The sequence below is a fragment of the Lepidochelys kempii genome, chromosome 2 (assembly GCF_965140285.1).
Source record: "Lepidochelys kempii isolate rLepKem1 chromosome 2, rLepKem1.hap1, whole genome shotgun sequence".
In the NCBI taxonomy this organism is placed as follows: Eukaryota; Metazoa; Chordata; order Testudines; family Cheloniidae; genus Lepidochelys; species Lepidochelys kempii.
The window spans coordinates 48,704,188-48,722,227 of record NC_136381.1 but is presented as its reverse complement, the minus strand read 5'-3'; the positions used below and the strand labels follow the sequence as shown (position 1 = coordinate 48,722,227).

General features: G+C 39.8%; 1 protein-coding gene across 1 annotated transcript in view; it reads right to left on the bottom strand.

The window, feature by feature from the left end:
* The window catches only part of RMDN1 (regulator of microtubule dynamics 1), a 29,851-nt gene that overhangs the window by 9,020 nt on the left and 2,791 nt on the right, over nucleotides 1-18,040 (bottom strand). The window contains 5 exon segments of the mRNA XM_073330651.1: nucleotides 2,691-2,778; nucleotides 5,710-5,765; nucleotides 7,141-7,230; nucleotides 8,009-8,168; nucleotides 12,462-12,549. Coding sequence (XP_073186752.1) covers nucleotides 2,691-2,778; nucleotides 5,710-5,765; nucleotides 7,141-7,230; nucleotides 8,009-8,168; nucleotides 12,462-12,549 — 482 coding nt within the window.

The window sequence follows — 18,040 nt, the reverse complement described above, 5'->3', positions numbered from 1 at the left end:
AAAACCCAGTGCCTGGTTTTGCAGAATTCAGCAATACTATGAAATCCTGGTTAACATTTTGGATTTATTCTTCTGAGGACTGAGATTTAGTGGCCACTTTATAAGCTTCATTTTCAGTTGCAAAAGCCTATTTGCTTTTTCAATTAGAACTCAAGCAACAAAAATTAGCTTTCTGCAAGGCAGCAAATCTCTTGCAGCTGCTTTCCTAGTGCTTTTTTTTGGGCGGGGGGGAGGGGACATTATTTAGTAGAGGTTATGGCCTAAATTCTGCCTGTTCCAACAGAAAACCTGAACACAGCTGCAGGAATTTAGATTTGTTCACTAAGAGCAAGGCCTGATAGGATTTTCAAAACCGAATTATTCAACTAAAAATGTAATACATTTTGTGTGATTTAATAGTTTTTTTGGGATCCCTAAGCTAACTCTGACCAAAGTTATATCGTTGAATAGAAAAAAAAAAAGCTAGCCACAGATACTTTCTGGTTGGATTAGGCTGAAAACAATTCTGCCACCACTATCCTAAGTACAAGAGGGCTTGTCTATATGAATACTTAGTCCACAGCAAACCGGGGAGCAAATCTACCTTGTACTAACCTGCCACATACTGTCTGTGTGGACACTATTGCTGTGTATGAAAAATTCCCTTTGATCTACCCCACTTTGAAATTGAAGTAGGCAACTTCTAGTGCAGGGCCGCACGCTCCACACAGACGCGCAGTGCATCTCAGGCAAGTGTAAGGTATATTTATATTCCAGCTTGTCGCACACTCTCTGTGTGGGCAAGCCCTTATACAGCAGGCAACGTGCTCTAGTACTTAAAAGCTCCTGGAGTTAGGAGAACTGTGATGTAGTCCTGGTTATGACACAGACTTCCCGTGTGGCGTCGGGCAAGTCACAAACTCTCCGGACCTCAGTTTCTTCATACATTAAAAAAAACAAAAAACAAACAAAAAAAAAAACGGTAGGAGGGAAATAATACTGGTTCTGAGATCTTATTAAGATGGGCACCTTTACACGTGTATAATAAAACATGATATAAAAAACAAAAATCACATGACCGTGGAGGACAAAGATACCTCAAGTTCAATCTGGAGGAAAACTCAAGTAGTTAAACAGTCATGAGGATGAAGAGGAAATATTTGCTTATGAAAAATGACAAAATCAGAGGGAAGCATTTTATTTTCATAGAAGGAAATGAAAATGAAAATAAAAATACTAAGTATCAAGTCAAATAATATGTAGGTATTCAGATATCATGGTGAAGAGAGCTGCACTGGAACCTAGACAGACAATTATCTGTGGTCTGTCCTAATGATAATGTGTCTCTGAGTATGCACCACTTTATGTGCTATGTGGAGGTTTGGGGGTTAATTCTCAGCTGCCCCTTGTGTGTATCTCTCATTAAATCATATACATTTGAGAGAAGGTGGTTCAATAGGTTAATGCACTAAGATAACTCCTTTTTACTGTATGTCACCAATGGAAAATAAATTGGAGGCTCTCACCGTAGTCTCTGCATGTATTTCTTATGGACCTAACATCAAGCTTTCAGAGCCCCACAGTCCAAAAGGATATTTGTTAGAAAATAATGTCATTAGTCACTTTGTGACTGTTCTAGACAAGGCCTGACTTGAGAAGAAACAAATTAACGTTTGTTGTTTTCACATGGAATCTTGCATATTTCTAACAAGTCAACTTCATCAGCTCCAAATCTATATTTAATCCATCAGTACAATTTTGTATATGACTGCATCTGTATTGTTCAGCATTCTGAGCACTTCTGGAAGGTGAGCTTTATTAGTACAATTATTACTAGTACATGTTAGTGCAGGGGTGGGCAAACTATGGCCTGCAGGTCAGATCTGGCCCCTTAGGGCTCTGAATCCGGCCTGTGAATTTGCCACCCCCGTGCTGCTCCGGAAAGCGGCCGGCACCACGTCCCTGTGGCCCCTGGGGAAATGGGGGCAGAGGACTCCACGCGCTGCTCTTGCCTGTGAGTACCTCCCCTGAAGCTCCCATTGGCCGGGAACGGGGAACCTTGGCCAATGGGAGTTTTGGGGGAGGTACCCATAGGAGCGCAGAGCCCTCTGCGCCCCCTCCCCAGAGCCTGCAGGGACATGGTGCCGGCCGCTTCCCAGAGCAGCGGGGGGGCCGGAGCAGGCAGGCAGGGAGCCTGCCCTGGCCTTGGTGCACGCTGCTGCCATACCGGAGCCGCTCCAGATAAGCGGTGCCGGGCTGGAGCCCGCACCCTGAACCCCTCCTGCACCCCAACTCCCTGCCCTGAGCCCCCTGCCGCACCCTTCCTGCACCCCAACCCTCTGCCCCGAACGCCCTGCCACACCGTGCACCCCAACCCCGAGCCCCCGCCAAACCCTGCACCCCAACCTCCTGCACTCCTCACCATTCCCTGCACCACTGCCCTGAGACCCCTTCCACACTGTGCACCCCCTCCTACACCCCAATCCCCTTCCTTGAGCCCCCCCCCGCACTCCATGCCCCAACCCCTTGCCCTGAGCCCCTTCCTGCACACCGCAGCCCTTCCCACAGCCCAACCCTACATTCATGGCCCTGCAAGCAATTTCCCCACGCCGATGTGGCCCTCAGGCCAAAAAATTTGCCCACCCCTGTGTTAGTGGCTTCTTGTTTTTGCTAAGAAAAGTCTATGGGGAACAAATATTTGCATATAGTACCTCTTCATAGGTGGAGGTTGGTGGTGTTGCAAATAGCATTGCAGCTATTTTGCTTTGGTACCATGGCATTTCAGCAAATGAGTAACACCTGGAGCAAAAGCAAAAAGGTTTTATATATTTTACATGTCTCCTTTATTTTGAGGTTCATACTTTTAGGGAGTTGAAGAACCCCCAAATGTCAAAGTTTGTCATCCTGCCAAGAACCCACAATTGTGAATAACTGCAATGATATTATTTGGTCTTTGAATGAGTAATTACAATAAGATACTTAAATTAAAAACAAATTGAAACAATTGTTGTAGAAGACATAACCACTCTGCTAAAGAAGTTTAGCGCCTCCATTGCTGCTAATCGCTACTGCATAATAAAGATAAAAATCCAACTTTTAGCACAAAGTTTACAACATAGCCTATAGCTTGATTTTACTGAGAAAAATCAAGTAGTTAAAGCTATCACTCCATCCAGATCCAGCCTTATGGCTTTTACTACAGTAATTTAACCATATACTGTATGCATTTGTAAATTTTTGTAATAACCATATAAAACTGAATGTCAGCCTGACCTAAACATTAGCTTGCTCCTCTTGATTACTTAATTAAAAAAAACCCAAAACAGTACTCTTGAGAGCCTATATGTTCTACAGCCATGAGTACAGGACTACGAGTCAAACTCCTGAGTTCTAATCCTGGCTCCGCCAGTTGATTAAGTCCCTGTTCCTTACCTCACTTTCCCCATTTGCAGAATGGAAACAGTCATTACTTGCCCATGGGGAAGCTATAAGGGTTAACATTTGTAAAGAGTTTTAAACATGTAAAGTGCAGCATACGTAATATTGATAATGTTTGTAACACCATATTCCAGAAACACATCTGACACGATTAGCCTTGATTTGTTAAGAAAACAATATTTGAAATTCCTCATATGAACATGCAGCCTGATTTCTGGGGGAGGGGAAGGGAACAGGTGTGGTAAAGGTCTAGAAACTTATTTAAGCCTGAGTGTTGGAAAGTAGACACCCAAATGGGGTACAGTAGCAAAGCCTTGGTAGAATGCTGTTGGCAAACATTTGTGATGCCAGTGCAGGATGAAAGAGAAGGGGAGCGAGAGGAAGGAACTGATCCAATAATTTACTGAGATTTTTAATCCCAATGTGATAGGAATGTAGGGACTCCCAATTCTCAGAACAAAAATGATACAATTCGGCAGTACTTCACTACCCAAGTAGTGACACACAATTCCCTCTTCTCAGCTTTTCCCTACAGTTTTCCTGGGTCAACTGAGTCGGGCTCAGGGGGCTCACGCTGGGCAATCCCTACCACTTCTAGATGTCTGAACGACAAGAGGCTGCCTCAGAGCTGGCCTGTAGGCTCCCCCAGAGTGCTGGGTGGCAACAGTTGCTGCCTCCGCTCCCAGAAAAATAAGTTCTCAGACTACTCCAGGAAGTCAGACTACTTTGGAGCTAGGCTGTAACTTAGGAAAGGCAAGTAGGGAAAGATCATAAAAAACTTAGGGTGGAAAGCCGGAGCTTGTTAGGTTCCCGAGACCAGAAATAAGCCTTTGCAAGGAACAATTGGTGGGCTTGGCACTGATTCCACATATCCCTTCTTATCCTCTTCACTTTCATCATCTTCTGTGGGTACGTCTACACAGAAAAATAAAAAAACAAACCCAAGACTCAGGAGCCTGGGTCAACTGACTCAGGTTTGTGGGGCTCATGCAGTGGGACTAAAAATAGCACTGTAGATGTTCCTGTTCAGGCTGGAGCCTGGACTTTGAGACACTGTAACAGGGGTGGATCTCAGATCCCAGGCTCCCACTCCAGCAGAAATGTCTATACTGGTATTTTTAGCTCAGTAGCGTGAGCCTAAGTCAGCTGACCCAGGCTGTGACTCACTGTGGCTGGTGGGTTATTTCACTGTAGACATACTATGGCATTCTAAAGATTTCTTGTACAGTGCTAAGTGGCTTTGGGCTCTCTGACAGATCTAGAAAAAGGAGGAGGAAGCGCTGCATCTGGACTCAAAACATGCCACAAACTTTCAATATCGTGTGAGAACATTTCAGAAAAAGCACTGACACAATGGGAATGGGGAAAGGGAGCCCCCATGTGGCTATACAGGTCACAGCTGGCCCAGATTTTTCTGGTAGAATGGATTTTTTCTGTCTACTGTGTTTCTCAGGCTAGCTCTCTCTCTCTCTCTCTCTCCTTCACAGCTTCTCTCTCATATGCTTTCCTCTGACTGATGCATCTAGTGTACACACACTCACTGACAGAGAAAATTGCCAGGTGTCCAGCCAAGGTGCTTCTGCACAACATGTGGTGTTTGTACTAAAGTTAAATTCCCAGCTCTTCACCTCCCATTCATCAATGATGGGCAGTGACAATCAGATTGATTCTCATTCCTTCTACATTTTCAGACTCACATTAATGCTAAAATAAATAAAAATTCAGAGTTCTTAAAAATGTAATAGCGTATTTAGATAGCAAGACAGTGTACATTTTTTGTTTCAGAATATCAATCCGTCCTATCTGCCCTCACACCAATCTTTGCAAGCACCTTAATTCATAGCATACATTTAAATTTTAAATTCTGTCTCTTTTGAAGTCAACGGCAAAAGGCACTATGAGTTTGACACTCCCAACACCTCTGAGGCAGACACACAGAAACACTCTATTAATAGTGTCCTCAATTTCTGATGCCTGCTGTGAAAATAAACTGAAGTCTGCAACTTATTCTTCTGTATTCCAATGAACTAGAACTAAAACAAGGTCACTGAGCAGTTAGTTTCACCTTCGGAGTTATATTAAAACTTGGATGGCCAGAGTCTTTCAAATAACTCAGGACAACTTTCAAAAGATTTTCATGAGTGGATTTCAAGTCATTTAGCAGCTCTACACATTTCTGCAAGTCATTTAACATTGCTCAAACATTTTATATTCCACCTACAAATAAAAGTGCTAGAGGCTTTTCTTTTTTGTCACAAGCTAACTCTGGTTTGAAGAAATTATCAGTCTTACCAAATGCCCATAAGGTGAATTGAGGTAGCATCTTTAGGATTCAGTTCAATGGCTTTCTAACAAAAAAAAAAAAAGAGGAGATGTAAAAGGTTGTTTCACCAGATCTGGCTTAAGAACACCAAAAAATGCACCCATAGTTGTCTCCTTCTATTTCATTGGTGTGAAATGCAAACAACTGCAGAGAGGTACAGTATTTGGTATTCTCTATCTAATCTGAGCTCCTTATCTTTATGTCTAAAAAGCCTTTTTTCAAGTGTTTGATCATGTCAGTACGTTCAGGTTTTGATACAGCTTCTGACAGCAAGTAAAATCATGTGATGCCTCAGTAGGTCTTTATTGTGCTGTATTTTCTCCAATATTTGTCCTTCAGTAGCTACAATCTCCACTGAAAGAGCCCATGGTGACACTCAGCAGCCAAAGACCATTCTAAGATGATACACTCACTTTGCAATAGCAAAGGTCAAGCCTATATATACACTCTACTAGTTTCAGAAGCTCATATAGGGTTCAACAGTCCTCACCTTCCATTTAGAGATTTTTTTATCTTACTGGAAAGCAACTGAAGAACACAAAGCCCACAGCTACACAAAGATATATTTTTCATGTGACCTGCATACGTGTCTGCTAGCACTCAGGTCATGACCCACAGCAGCAGGGCATCTCAAGCACCCAGAGTTACAGGAAAGGCGGTGACACAACCCCTCGCTGGTCTGGATTGCATCCCAGAACGTGACAGACATCGCTGGGTGCCTCTGGAAGATGCACAGTAGGGCCTTGCTGCAACTTTTAGAAAGAAGTGGCGTACTAGCACATGCTTCTGACAGCAGCATACACAGTAACTGATTTGAGGGAGCAGGATACAGGTAGCTGGCAGACTACACTACTTTGGGCGTGTAGGTTTTACAACTATCTGAACACAAGGAGGGATCTTAGCCTGCTCCCTGCATACAGGCTGGCATGGAAAGATGCTTCTTATGGCCTTACCTCCTCTCCTAGCCCAAGTGCAACAAGCAGGTAAGACTAGCCTTTAATTAACCAACTGAAAACATTCTCTGTGCCAAGGCTCTGATGCAATTTACTGCAGGACTGTATTTTATCACCTCTCATTGCATGTGCATATGAGCCACTGAGAAAGTTATTAAGGGGACGCAGGCAAAAGAGTTGTTGATTAAGTTTCAATTGCTGGGCTAATTTTGCTCTCATTTATCTATTTTTTTAACCCACACTGACACTTCTGGTGCCTGAGGATCAGTTTGCAGGTTGCTGAGAAAACTGGTATGACTGGAAGATCAGACACAGAATTGCAATTGTCCACCCCAGAAAACAGCTGGTGACCCACCCTTCTGGGGGCTGTTACCCAGCATGTGAAAACCATTGTTCTAAAATGAAATATATTGATACTATCATACTGAAAATGCTTATTTACAATACCTGGAAGTGTTCCTTGATAACATACGCATTTGCAATTTTAGTCTTGATTCCTTCATAATCTCCAACATCACTGATGCAGATTGCATACCACTAAATTCAAAACAAAACAGGTCATTAAAAGAATATTTAATAGCGCTAATTAAAATACAATTATTGTCACCAAGTGATCAGAACAATATTACTCAAATTTTTAAAAAAAGTATTTATTAAAGTGTTGATTAATTAGCACTACTGGTTGCTTATGAGAACTGTAATTATAATGGATAATTTTAATGGTGTGAAGAACATTCCCTCATCACAGCTGACCACAGTCATGGGAGGAGCCAGGGCCTCACTATCACTAATTTGCACTGCAGCAACACTGATTGTACTTAGTTACTCCTCTCCTAACATCTGGGTCTGGGCTACTGAGGAGAGAAGAGGAACAGGAGAAGAAAAGGAGGGCAGACCCAGGAACCCTTGGAACTTGCAGCAGAGTCACTACCGTGGCACAGAGGCAACAGAATGGATCTGTGATGCATTTTCCAGGCTGATAAAGAGGGAATAGTTCAGGCATCAAGACCTCTGACCAATCATCTGCCTCTGCGGTCCTGTAGACAGAGCTTACCAACAGTCATTTTCTGCATATGAGTTTGATTTAATCTGCAAGAATCCAAATGCTGGTCCTCTTAGAAAGTGGTCATCAAATTCTCCTGGGTCTCAACTAAAAAACTAACAAATTGTGCATTGAAGAAAGCAGCATACAAGTTTGCCAGATAACCTTATAGCTGTAAAGGTTACAGCAAAACCATAGTCACTCCTGTTTCTACTGACAGATGTCAGGATAGTGGATAGCAACATTTCAATTAAATTACTTTGACTGGCTCACCTTGTGTACTGCAAAATTTGACTCATTTTTCTCCAGTGCCTTCTTTGCATATTCAAGAGCTTCATAAACCAGTTGCTTTTTCTCCTCTGCAGAGGTGCTACTGAGTTGGGCTAGATCACGTGAGGCCCGTGCTAGACGCCATAGTATCTCCGCATCCTCACTAGTTATAAACATAACAGAAATATTAATTGTCTACAAAGCAAGTGCAGGTCTAAAATCAATCACTTACTGCACTGCTCAGCTTAGCACTAAGGTAATATTGTACTATGTGCAATTCTAAACCACATGCAATGAAAGGCTGAGATCTCAGTCACAAATACGAGATCTCAGTCACAGCAGATTTGCTGAAGAAACTTTGGCAACACTTTTGATCCGTGAAGCAATAATCCTATTGGCACCATAGGAAGCAGCTTTTCTTTTTTTTTAAATTGATGCAAAATTCACATATACCACCTTTAAGCTAAAGAGACAGGAAGGAAAATAAAGAAAGCAACATTTACTTCTGACCTAAACTATATATTTTCCAATATTCAGTTGGTTTCAGCAGCAAATGCAGTATTATGTATCAACCATATTGCTATAGGTTTTGTACTAAAAGCACTTGCAAAAGTTCAAAATAAAAATGTTTCAGAGTTTCATTAAAAACTCTCAGTGGAAAGACTGTGTCAAATAAACAGTCTCCTACTATGTTAGAACTCAAAACACTGCAGCCCTGGACAAATGAAACTGACTAAAACCAAGAGTGAAAACAACGAATACAAAGAATGAAAATTAAAGTTGGATTTTTTTTTCATTTTTATTCTAAGGGCCTGGTACTTATATGGCTCCATGAGCTGCACATACACCCTTTAAAACCTGCTCACCTCAGAATAGCAGTATGTACCCTTCTTATAACTACTCAGATTCAACATATGCACTTTAATTACAGTAGTATGCACTTAACGGTTTAAGTAAACAAATATACGATCTGTACAATTATCTTTAAAACCTAACATAACCCTGTTCCTTGCTGGCCTTCCCTTTTCCTAACTCAGGCCATCCAAAATGTAGCTGTCAAGATTATCCTCCATTCTGACCACGTTACCCCACCTACCTGAGTATCTACTCTAGCTTCCCCTGTTCTTTGTACCAGCTTTGCAATTAGATGCTGTGCTTTCAAAAGCTTCCAAAAGTCCACTCTGCCTATGTCTTCTCTTATGCCTGCCCATCCATCCCCTTCTACTCTCTACTGTCACTGTGCACTTCATCTCAAACTGTTCTCCATCTCCTTTACCCACTAGCCTTTGTGCTGTCTTTCATGCTGCCTCAAATTCTTATAACATTCCCCTCACCTCCTTCATGCCATTCATCCCTTTCTTTAAAAAGATTCTTAAAAACCTGTTCCAGGAAGCATTCAAACTTAGTGTCACCCATTACTTTGGATTGCTGTGTTGCATTGTACAGGCTGTGACTTTAGACTATAAATTGCTTGAAGAGAATTTTATTATGTTAGACACCATGCACTTATTGTGAAGTGTCCTGTTCACTGGTGATACTATACAAATAATAGTGCATACTGATTATGTGATGCTTGTTCGCTTTCTAATTGTGCTCATTGTTGTGCATGTTCCTGACTTCTCTGAAGCCCCAGTTTTCCAAAGGTCTGAAGTCCCCCCACCCCAATACATAATATGACCATTTTTAAGAAATTAGAAAATTATATTGGAAAAAAACCTGTTTCAACCCCAGTGACAACTGGTCACTTCACACTTATTTCCTGATGTTGATACTTGCACACGTCAAAGAGGTCAAAAGCAAAGTGAGAGCGAATGTTACAGATCAGTTTTTATACATGTAAGGAGTTAATAGTTATCTTAGTAACTGCTACAAGTCAACCTCCTGACGACACCCTAGTAGATAAATACCCAGAAGAAATATTTTAAACACACAAAAGGAACCTATCAGAAACCTCTGAAGACATATTACATTATAATAAACATGGTAACCTTTCATACCTATTATTGTTCTTATTCAGCTACTCTCCAAATCTATCATTATTTCCCTACAATTGAACAGCACTGCAGGCAGTAACAGACTCTTCCTAAGCATGTGACCTCACAATGAGCCTGCTCATTTAATAGTGGGTTCCTAGTTAACTTCAGTGAGCACTGGATACAATGGGAGCATGTGATAATATAAAAGGTGGGAAACAGCACAGATTGAAAATATAAGAAACAATTTATAAGAGAAGGAATAACATACAATAATTTAAGAACAAGACAGATGTCCTGTTCAGCTTATTCAAGCAACTCTGATGCAACCTTCCTAGTTTCCTGGAATGCCAGCCATATTCTGTGAAACATCAAATTGGGACTATGTAAAAGTATAGGGGATGTCTTTAATGAGAAAAAGATGTGTACCTTTTATTTTTGTAAATTTCTTAATCACTATCTAAAAACAGAATTCTGGCACCGATTCTGCTACTCTGAGTATGGAGAGTAATGATTCCCCTTATAGGTGTTACCAATAACTAAATAGGAAAAATCCTCTCTAGCACAACAAAATGACAAACATTAGAAAGGCTTTATTAGTTACTTTCAATTTGAAGTGCTATGTCACTTGACTGCATATACCCAGATTTAAATTGTGCCATTGGTGTTCATTGCATTTTACAAAGATAACAGTATCAATGAGTTTGTTAGTTAAATACAATTCCTCTGTTTTGATACGCTGCCTAAAGTTTTCTATTTTGAACTCTAAGATTAAATAACAATTTATGAACGTTTCAAAAGTCAGAGATTATTGTGAGACTGTGGGTAGAGAAGCCGAATCTAGAAATAGGAATGCTGGGTGTCAAAAAACAGGCAGTTTCTAACACATTGTCAAACAAATGATAGTTAAGTTTAGAACCTCAATACAAAATGTTTTTCTGGCAAGGTATTAAATATGGCATTACTAATCTGTTTACTGGATAGTTCTGCTCTAGGTACTGACCTAGCTTAGGACTAAGTGACTCAATCTCCAGCTGTTCCTATAATTTTTGTGCATTCCTCCTAAGAGAATTTTCAGCTTCCTTATGACTTGGTGTTTCTCTGTGACCACTCCTTTCCCCTTTCTGATGGGGTGGAAACAACCCAGCCCAGCTCCCAAGGTTCCTCCATAAAGCCCCTGGGGTACATCTAATCCACAAGAAAGAGATGGCTGGCCAGCCACCCCTTCCCCTGAAGGAGGGCATTCTGAAGAAAAACCTCAGAGGGTTCTCTGCTTTTTCCTTTAAACAGCCCTGTCCCAGCCTGCACAATGTTCTTTTCTTTTTGTCCAACTAAGACATATGGGCAGGAGCAATACTCTCTGTGGTCAAGAACCCCTTCCTTGGCAGAAGCGAAATAAAAGAAAGAAGAAAAGAGCTGATGAGCAGTACAGTGAAAAAGAGCAGGAATGCTCCTACAGAGTTGGGAGAATTTTTGCCTCAATACATGAAGTTTGGGCTCTTTCCCTGATTTAATAATACATAAATACTGGTTGTCTTCTCCCACTCCTCTTGATTCCATTAGTGAATTCTAAGTGTTCCTCTCTTACCCATTAGCGAAATCTTCCCCCTCCCACCCACCTCTTTTCTTTGCATGGCTCCTTTCTCCCTGTGGGCCACTTTGCTCCACCTCCTCTCAGGTCCCAGCCTCTCTGCTTCTCCCCCACCCTTGCACAAAAGAACAGATGGTCCTACCACTCTGCTTTCTATCACTTTCTTCTCTTATTGAAAAAGAGCAAAAGGTTCAAAGGCTGCTCTGTTCCCAGTACTTCTGTTACAGGAGCTGGGATGCTTGAACCACTCACCACTCTGTTCTCTTCTTTCTTTCTCCCTCCCTCCCTTCCAGCAAAGGAGTCAGAACCTCCCAGAACTGACTCAGTCCACTCATGCTGGCAAAATTTCTATTTGTCTATGGCCAGCAGGTTATTCAAACCCTGTCTGTGTGTTTTGTACAGTAGCAAACACACTGTCAGCTCTGTAACACAGTGACCTCTCTCCCCTCACCCCCTCCAAGCCCACAGAGACACCATTCAGTTGCTAGGGGGATTAGGATGAAGCAGTACTACTGCTCTCTGTCCCACATCTCTACTAGGATACTTGCACATTAGGGTCTGTATTTAACCTTCTAACATATACTAGGGAAAGCAGAGTGTCGTCCACCAACTTCCTTATAAGAACATTATTCTCAGGGACCCTGTACTAATGGAAAAAGCCAGCCGAGTGCTAACCCTCTGCTGCCCAAACTGAGCCCGACTATGAATCAGGTCCTTCCTTCTACATTGAACGGGAAGAAAATTCAGGAGATTTTCTCTCTTACTGCAAAAAGGTGCAAGCTGGGTGCTCAGTGCTATCATACTTACTGTATTAGTTAACATAAACTGATAAAGGAGCACTTCATAAATTTTAAGTCACAATAATGTGGGGATATTCAATACCGTTAAATACCTGCTTTTGTGCTGGGTCAGCAATTGATAGAGCTTTTCAGTTTCTCCACTCCCATACAGGTAGTCTGCTTGCTCTATGATTTCCTCAACTTCAAAAGGGGTAGGGATGGTAGAAAGAGAAGACAAAAAGATTAATAAATACGATAGCCTACCAGATAAGCAACAATATATTTCAAAGTACAACAATACAACTTGCTGTTAGCCAAAGTACCCTGAAACACAAAAAATCAGTACAAAAAAAATCAGCACTAAAGACGGGGTCAAGCAACTATTTCCCAAAAAATATCAAGTGTTTCCAATTTCAAATTGGCTACCTATATACTAACTTTTAGCAGCCATGGGATACAGAATTGTACCAGCTTTGTTTATTTTCAATGAACAGCTTCTGAGAACAGAAACAACATTAAAAAAATATTACTCTATGAAACTATAAAACAGCCCTTAGCAACAGACAGTGTTAGAAGTGTAACAGATCTTAGAATGTTAGTCTGATGACCTCACAATGGCAGAACAGAACGTGTTTGGTTTAATTTCCTGTGATGAATAAGGACTTGTCTACAGTGCAATTAAAAACCCATGGCTGGCCTCAGTCAGCTGACTTGGGCTCACAGGGCTCAGGCCAAGGGTCAGCTTAATTGAAGTGCAGACATTTGGCTCGGGCTGGAGCTTGAGCTCTGGAACCCGAACATCTACACCGCAATTAAACAGCCTGTTAGCCCAAGCCTCACAAGCCCGAATCAGTTGACCCAGGCTAGCCAAGGATGTCCAGTCACAGTGTAGACATATCCTAAGTGATCGGAAAATGGAGCGTGTGGGACGCCAGGGACTGAAATACAGCAAGACAAAGTGGATGAATGCAGTAAGGATCACTTAGTATTGGACTGATCCTTCAATGTATTATCTTCATAATTTGTTGCAGGGTGACTTATGTTTTCAGTCTTAAATCCTTGTTTTGTATAAAACCAGCAGCACATATAAATAATTCAAAAGTATTAAGATACGTCAGTGATATAATGCTTTTTAAAATATTGTAGGTTCTGGCAATCAGAGATAAGGGCTCCACAGTTCAGTTACTCAAAGCACCACTGTAACATGCATGAGGCCACAGACAATGAAACTGGAGAAAATGTTATTAAATGAACCCAAACTGGGCTTTTCAGCGCAGCTTGCCACTTTATCGAAGTTTTGCTGAATTAAGCCCTTAGCAGTTGCACAAGCACCTGGTTTTTAAAACTAAAGTGTCATAAATTTTTGGTTTTAATACCACATTTTCCCCCCCACAGAGCTCTTCCAGGTTTACTTTGTAGGTTCCTAAATAGGTTTAGCACAGCCTGCATTCCCAGTAACGGCAAGTCCCCCATTCTATATCATAATAAATACCTAGCTCTTATATATGAAGATATAGGTCTTTGTCTGGTTATTCTTATTATTTATCATCCCGCACAAAGCAAATACATGACGTTAGTGTTTTTGAAACAGGAACAAAAAGTGTCACAGGTTCGATTTAAGTAAAAAAGATAAATATGTTAAAAATGAATATACTTCCACATTTTCAACCTGTAAAGTTAGGAGCTGTACCATTCTCCAGGATTCTTTCCATATTTTGGCCACCAGAGTTGTTTAATTCAATTAATAATATTAAGGAGTTTAATATTTACTAAATATCTTAAAAGGTGACAATTTCAGTTTGTGTTTTGTCTTCAACGGTGTTGCTATCCCAAATAATAAGTTTAACATTTTTCTTTTTCCCCATATTAATTCTGTATCGTAACCTTCCAAAGTTTAAATTTCTGATAATGGAAATGGTGGGATAAGACTCATTCACATCAGAGAATAATTATGCGAATAAAACATAGTTGTGTTCCACAAATTGATATACAAATATGGTGCAGGTTTTTACCATGATCATAAATAAAAGACATGAAAGAATGTGAGTAGCTTGCCCAGGTTCCTCTTCCTAATTAAAAACAAGGTGTTCCATCTGATAATTCTATTTTTGCCATAGGTTTGTTATATTTTGATTTAATCATTTTTTTTAAAAGAATGACCACATCCAACCATTGTTGGGTTTTTAAATTGTTGCTAGAAGGAAACTTCACCCTGGTCAAAGGCCTTCCCAGTATCTAGACTGCCTAGCTCTCTTCTTCTTAATTCTTCAATTATGCTTTTTATTCTACTAAAGTCTTCCATGTGACTAAGCCTCTTCTGATCCAAATATACAAATTTAGGGCCTTTGATTCTACCAAAAACATTTCCATAGATGTATAACTTTAAGATATGAATACTCTATTGAAGTTGATGAAAATACTCAAAATTAACCATTGTGTTTTACAGGATTAGCCACAATTACTTTCTCAATCCTTAAAACTGCAGTGTTTATGAAAGTTTTATAATCCTGTTTTAACAAGAGACGTGTGATCTACAAGAGTCAAGCCTTCACTGAATCTTGATTTGGTTTGAAAGACAGTTAGCCTGTACCTAAATTAAACTGTGGAGATTTTTCTTTTTCAATTTTGTAGCTGAATACTTTCATAAGTAAAGGGTCATCTGGGTCTAGAATGCACAATATTTTGGTGCAAAACCACCCACTCCAGGTGCTTTCCTCAAGTGAAGATGTTATGTAGCTTTGGAGACTTCGTTTCCCCCACTCCCACCCCAGCTCCAATTTGTCTATGTAAAGTGTAAGTAGGTTTCTTAGCTACATGCTTTTATTTCTGTTATAGGTACCTGGTATTCAGATGGCCATAGCAACTGATAAAATAATGAAGTATCTTAATCTGGATCCATTATTAATTTCCCAGATTTATCCCATAGTTTGTATTTACAGCTTGAGTGCTGCTCTTAATGTAGCCACTAAGGCACTTTTCTGTTTTTACCTCCATTCATACATGTGCTTTATGAAATTAATTTTTTTGGCTTTTCCAAGGCTAATTACCTATGTTCTTGTCTAGTACTTAAATGTCCATTTCCTTATTTTTAATTTTTATGTGAATATTCTATTATTTGATCCACTGGTGTTCATCTCTTTGAAGAGTTTTGAATATTCACTTATAAAATTTTTCAAATTTTTTTGTTCTGTGAGAGAAAGGCTGTCAAGAGTCTACTCTGTCAAACCTCAGACCTAGCTATGAACTAAATTGTATGATAAGCATCCTCTCCAACATCTTTCACTGGCAACAAGTATTCATTTAAGGAGACACTGTCAAAAACTTCAGGGCTTATTTTCATTCTTCCATTGTTTGCACTGCCCCTATTAGATGCTTAAAAATAACATTTCTTTTGTTTCTTCCTTGACCATTGGTAAATATTGTTTGTACTTTTTATTAATAAAGGAAGGCATAAGTTAACATAGCAAATGATTACTGACTTTTGTTCAAGAGTTTTTATAGGGATATCAGCACATTTCTGTGAATAATTTGAGTTAAATTAGTTTCCCCTCTGATGGGAGAAGTCAGATTCTACAGTAGTAATAAAGTATTTTACAGAAAATATTTAATAAAATAAAAATACATTTAAGTAACATAGAAATACTTGCTTGGTATTAAAAATGTACGCTTGTTTGTTTTTCAATCATGTATTAGTTTCTAAAACAGAAAATCAAAGGAGGTAGGCCTTACAACGCTATTTGCTGTTATGTGGATTTTACAATACACTGATTGCTTGTAATTGCTTTTTTTTTTGCTATCAAATAATATTTTCCAGTTTCTCTCTCTTATTGCATATTAACCTTCAAGACAACTTACTGTGCCTAATTTGTAGAGATATGGAGAATAAAATGGCTAGTCGCAATACAAATACAACATTCTGGCTCCTTAATTTTGACTGTTAGACGTTCACAGGTTTACAGAACAAGAATATTTCTATAAAATATGAATCAGATGCAGCACAGACTTGTTAAACTAAAACTGCAGTTAGGAATTATGACTGAGTTAACTATGGTCTTTACCTATTTCAAAGTACTGAGATGCTCTCAGTATTTCAGAACTTGCCTTACCCTTACAGAAGGGCTAGACTATGACCTAATAAAGTACTGCAGATTGTACCTTTCTTGGGCCAAAGTTTATTTTTGACAATATTTATTTAAGTGTCCTTGGGTAGCCCTGGGGTAAAACCTAATGGAAATGTTTTGATTTCTTTGATAAGAAATGGCTTGTTTCAGCCAGACAGCCTTCTGATTCCTCTTCTAGGAACATGGGCCCCTTAATACAGCTACTGTTGTTCCTTTAGCTGTTGCTTTCTTGCCACTTCTCTTCAGAATACAATGACATTTTCACCACATATAAAGAATATCGAAGTCCAGTATTTTAGGTATAAATGTAATAATGAAGAGGGCCTCAAAGCCAAAAGCAATCTTAAGCATACAAGTTTAAAAATAGACACGTTTTCCATGGTTTCTAGTTGTTTCTCCACAAGCTTCAGGTTTCCATTAGGCCCTCTGACAGTGATGACATTTTTCTCTCAAATTCCATTGTTTTCAATATTTACCACTCAGTTCAGTACTACTGAAGTAAATGACTAATTATTTTAGGTTTGCTGGAAACTCTCTCTTCATCTCCACAGCTGTCAGTTCATGCTTACCGGATTTAATACGTTGATTGAAATTTCAAAAGCGATGCTGTCAAGTCAAATCTTTTCTAAAAAGTTTTTCTTCCCTCTGTTAAATACCATCTTCTATTCCTTCATGAATTTTGAGCAATTCTCATCTGGCTTGGTGTCTGCTAACTTGCCCTAAGAGCTCTGATCACTTGATTTTTCCTGCTTTGCTGTAATTGTGTACAGAAGGTTGTCAGTAGGTTCTTTTATAATGTGCTCAGAGCTATAATAGTCTTTAAAAATTACATCAGCCACTTTTTTCAATCCAGTAGTCTGTAATTATTAAAAGAGTGAAGCCTAACATAAATATAGCTTAAATGGAGGCAAAAATAAATATATGCCCAATATTTCTAGTTATTTCTAAAATCTTGTGGAAGATGAAGCTCTGAAGAGTGGAATCTACTGAAGCAACAACCAGTCCGTGGACCAGTGCCAGTCCCTGAGATCTCCCTGACACAGTTTAGGAAGGCAGCAAGCCGATCCTTGGTATCAAAAAGGTTGAGAAACACTACACTAAAGGACGCAGCACTTAGGCAAAACTCTCACCTCAATACCTGGGAGAAGACAAAGGAGTATGAAGATGGAGGATCATTGTTTCTACTGCAGTGAGCACAATGTTTATTTCTTCTGCAAGAATCCTCATTTGGAGCTTATTTGAAAAAAAAAGATGTATAAAATTTCCAAGAAATTCAGCAGCCTGGGAAGCATTTAGAGAGCTAGCATTGTACTGATTTAATTTTTATCAGAATAACATGTGTAAAGACTACTTAAAACGAGGCTTTAGACTGAATCTTTGAGGTTTTACTATATTTCCAAAGATGCCAGTACTTACATTTCAGACCAAGACATTTTGCTCCATTTCTAGCTAAAATCATGAGCCCAATGCTGCTGACATAAGCTAGAATGTGGATTTCCACTAGTACCAATAAAAACTAAAATTCTTATTCTGCAGCTGAATCAAGGATTAATAGCTATATTCTGAATCCC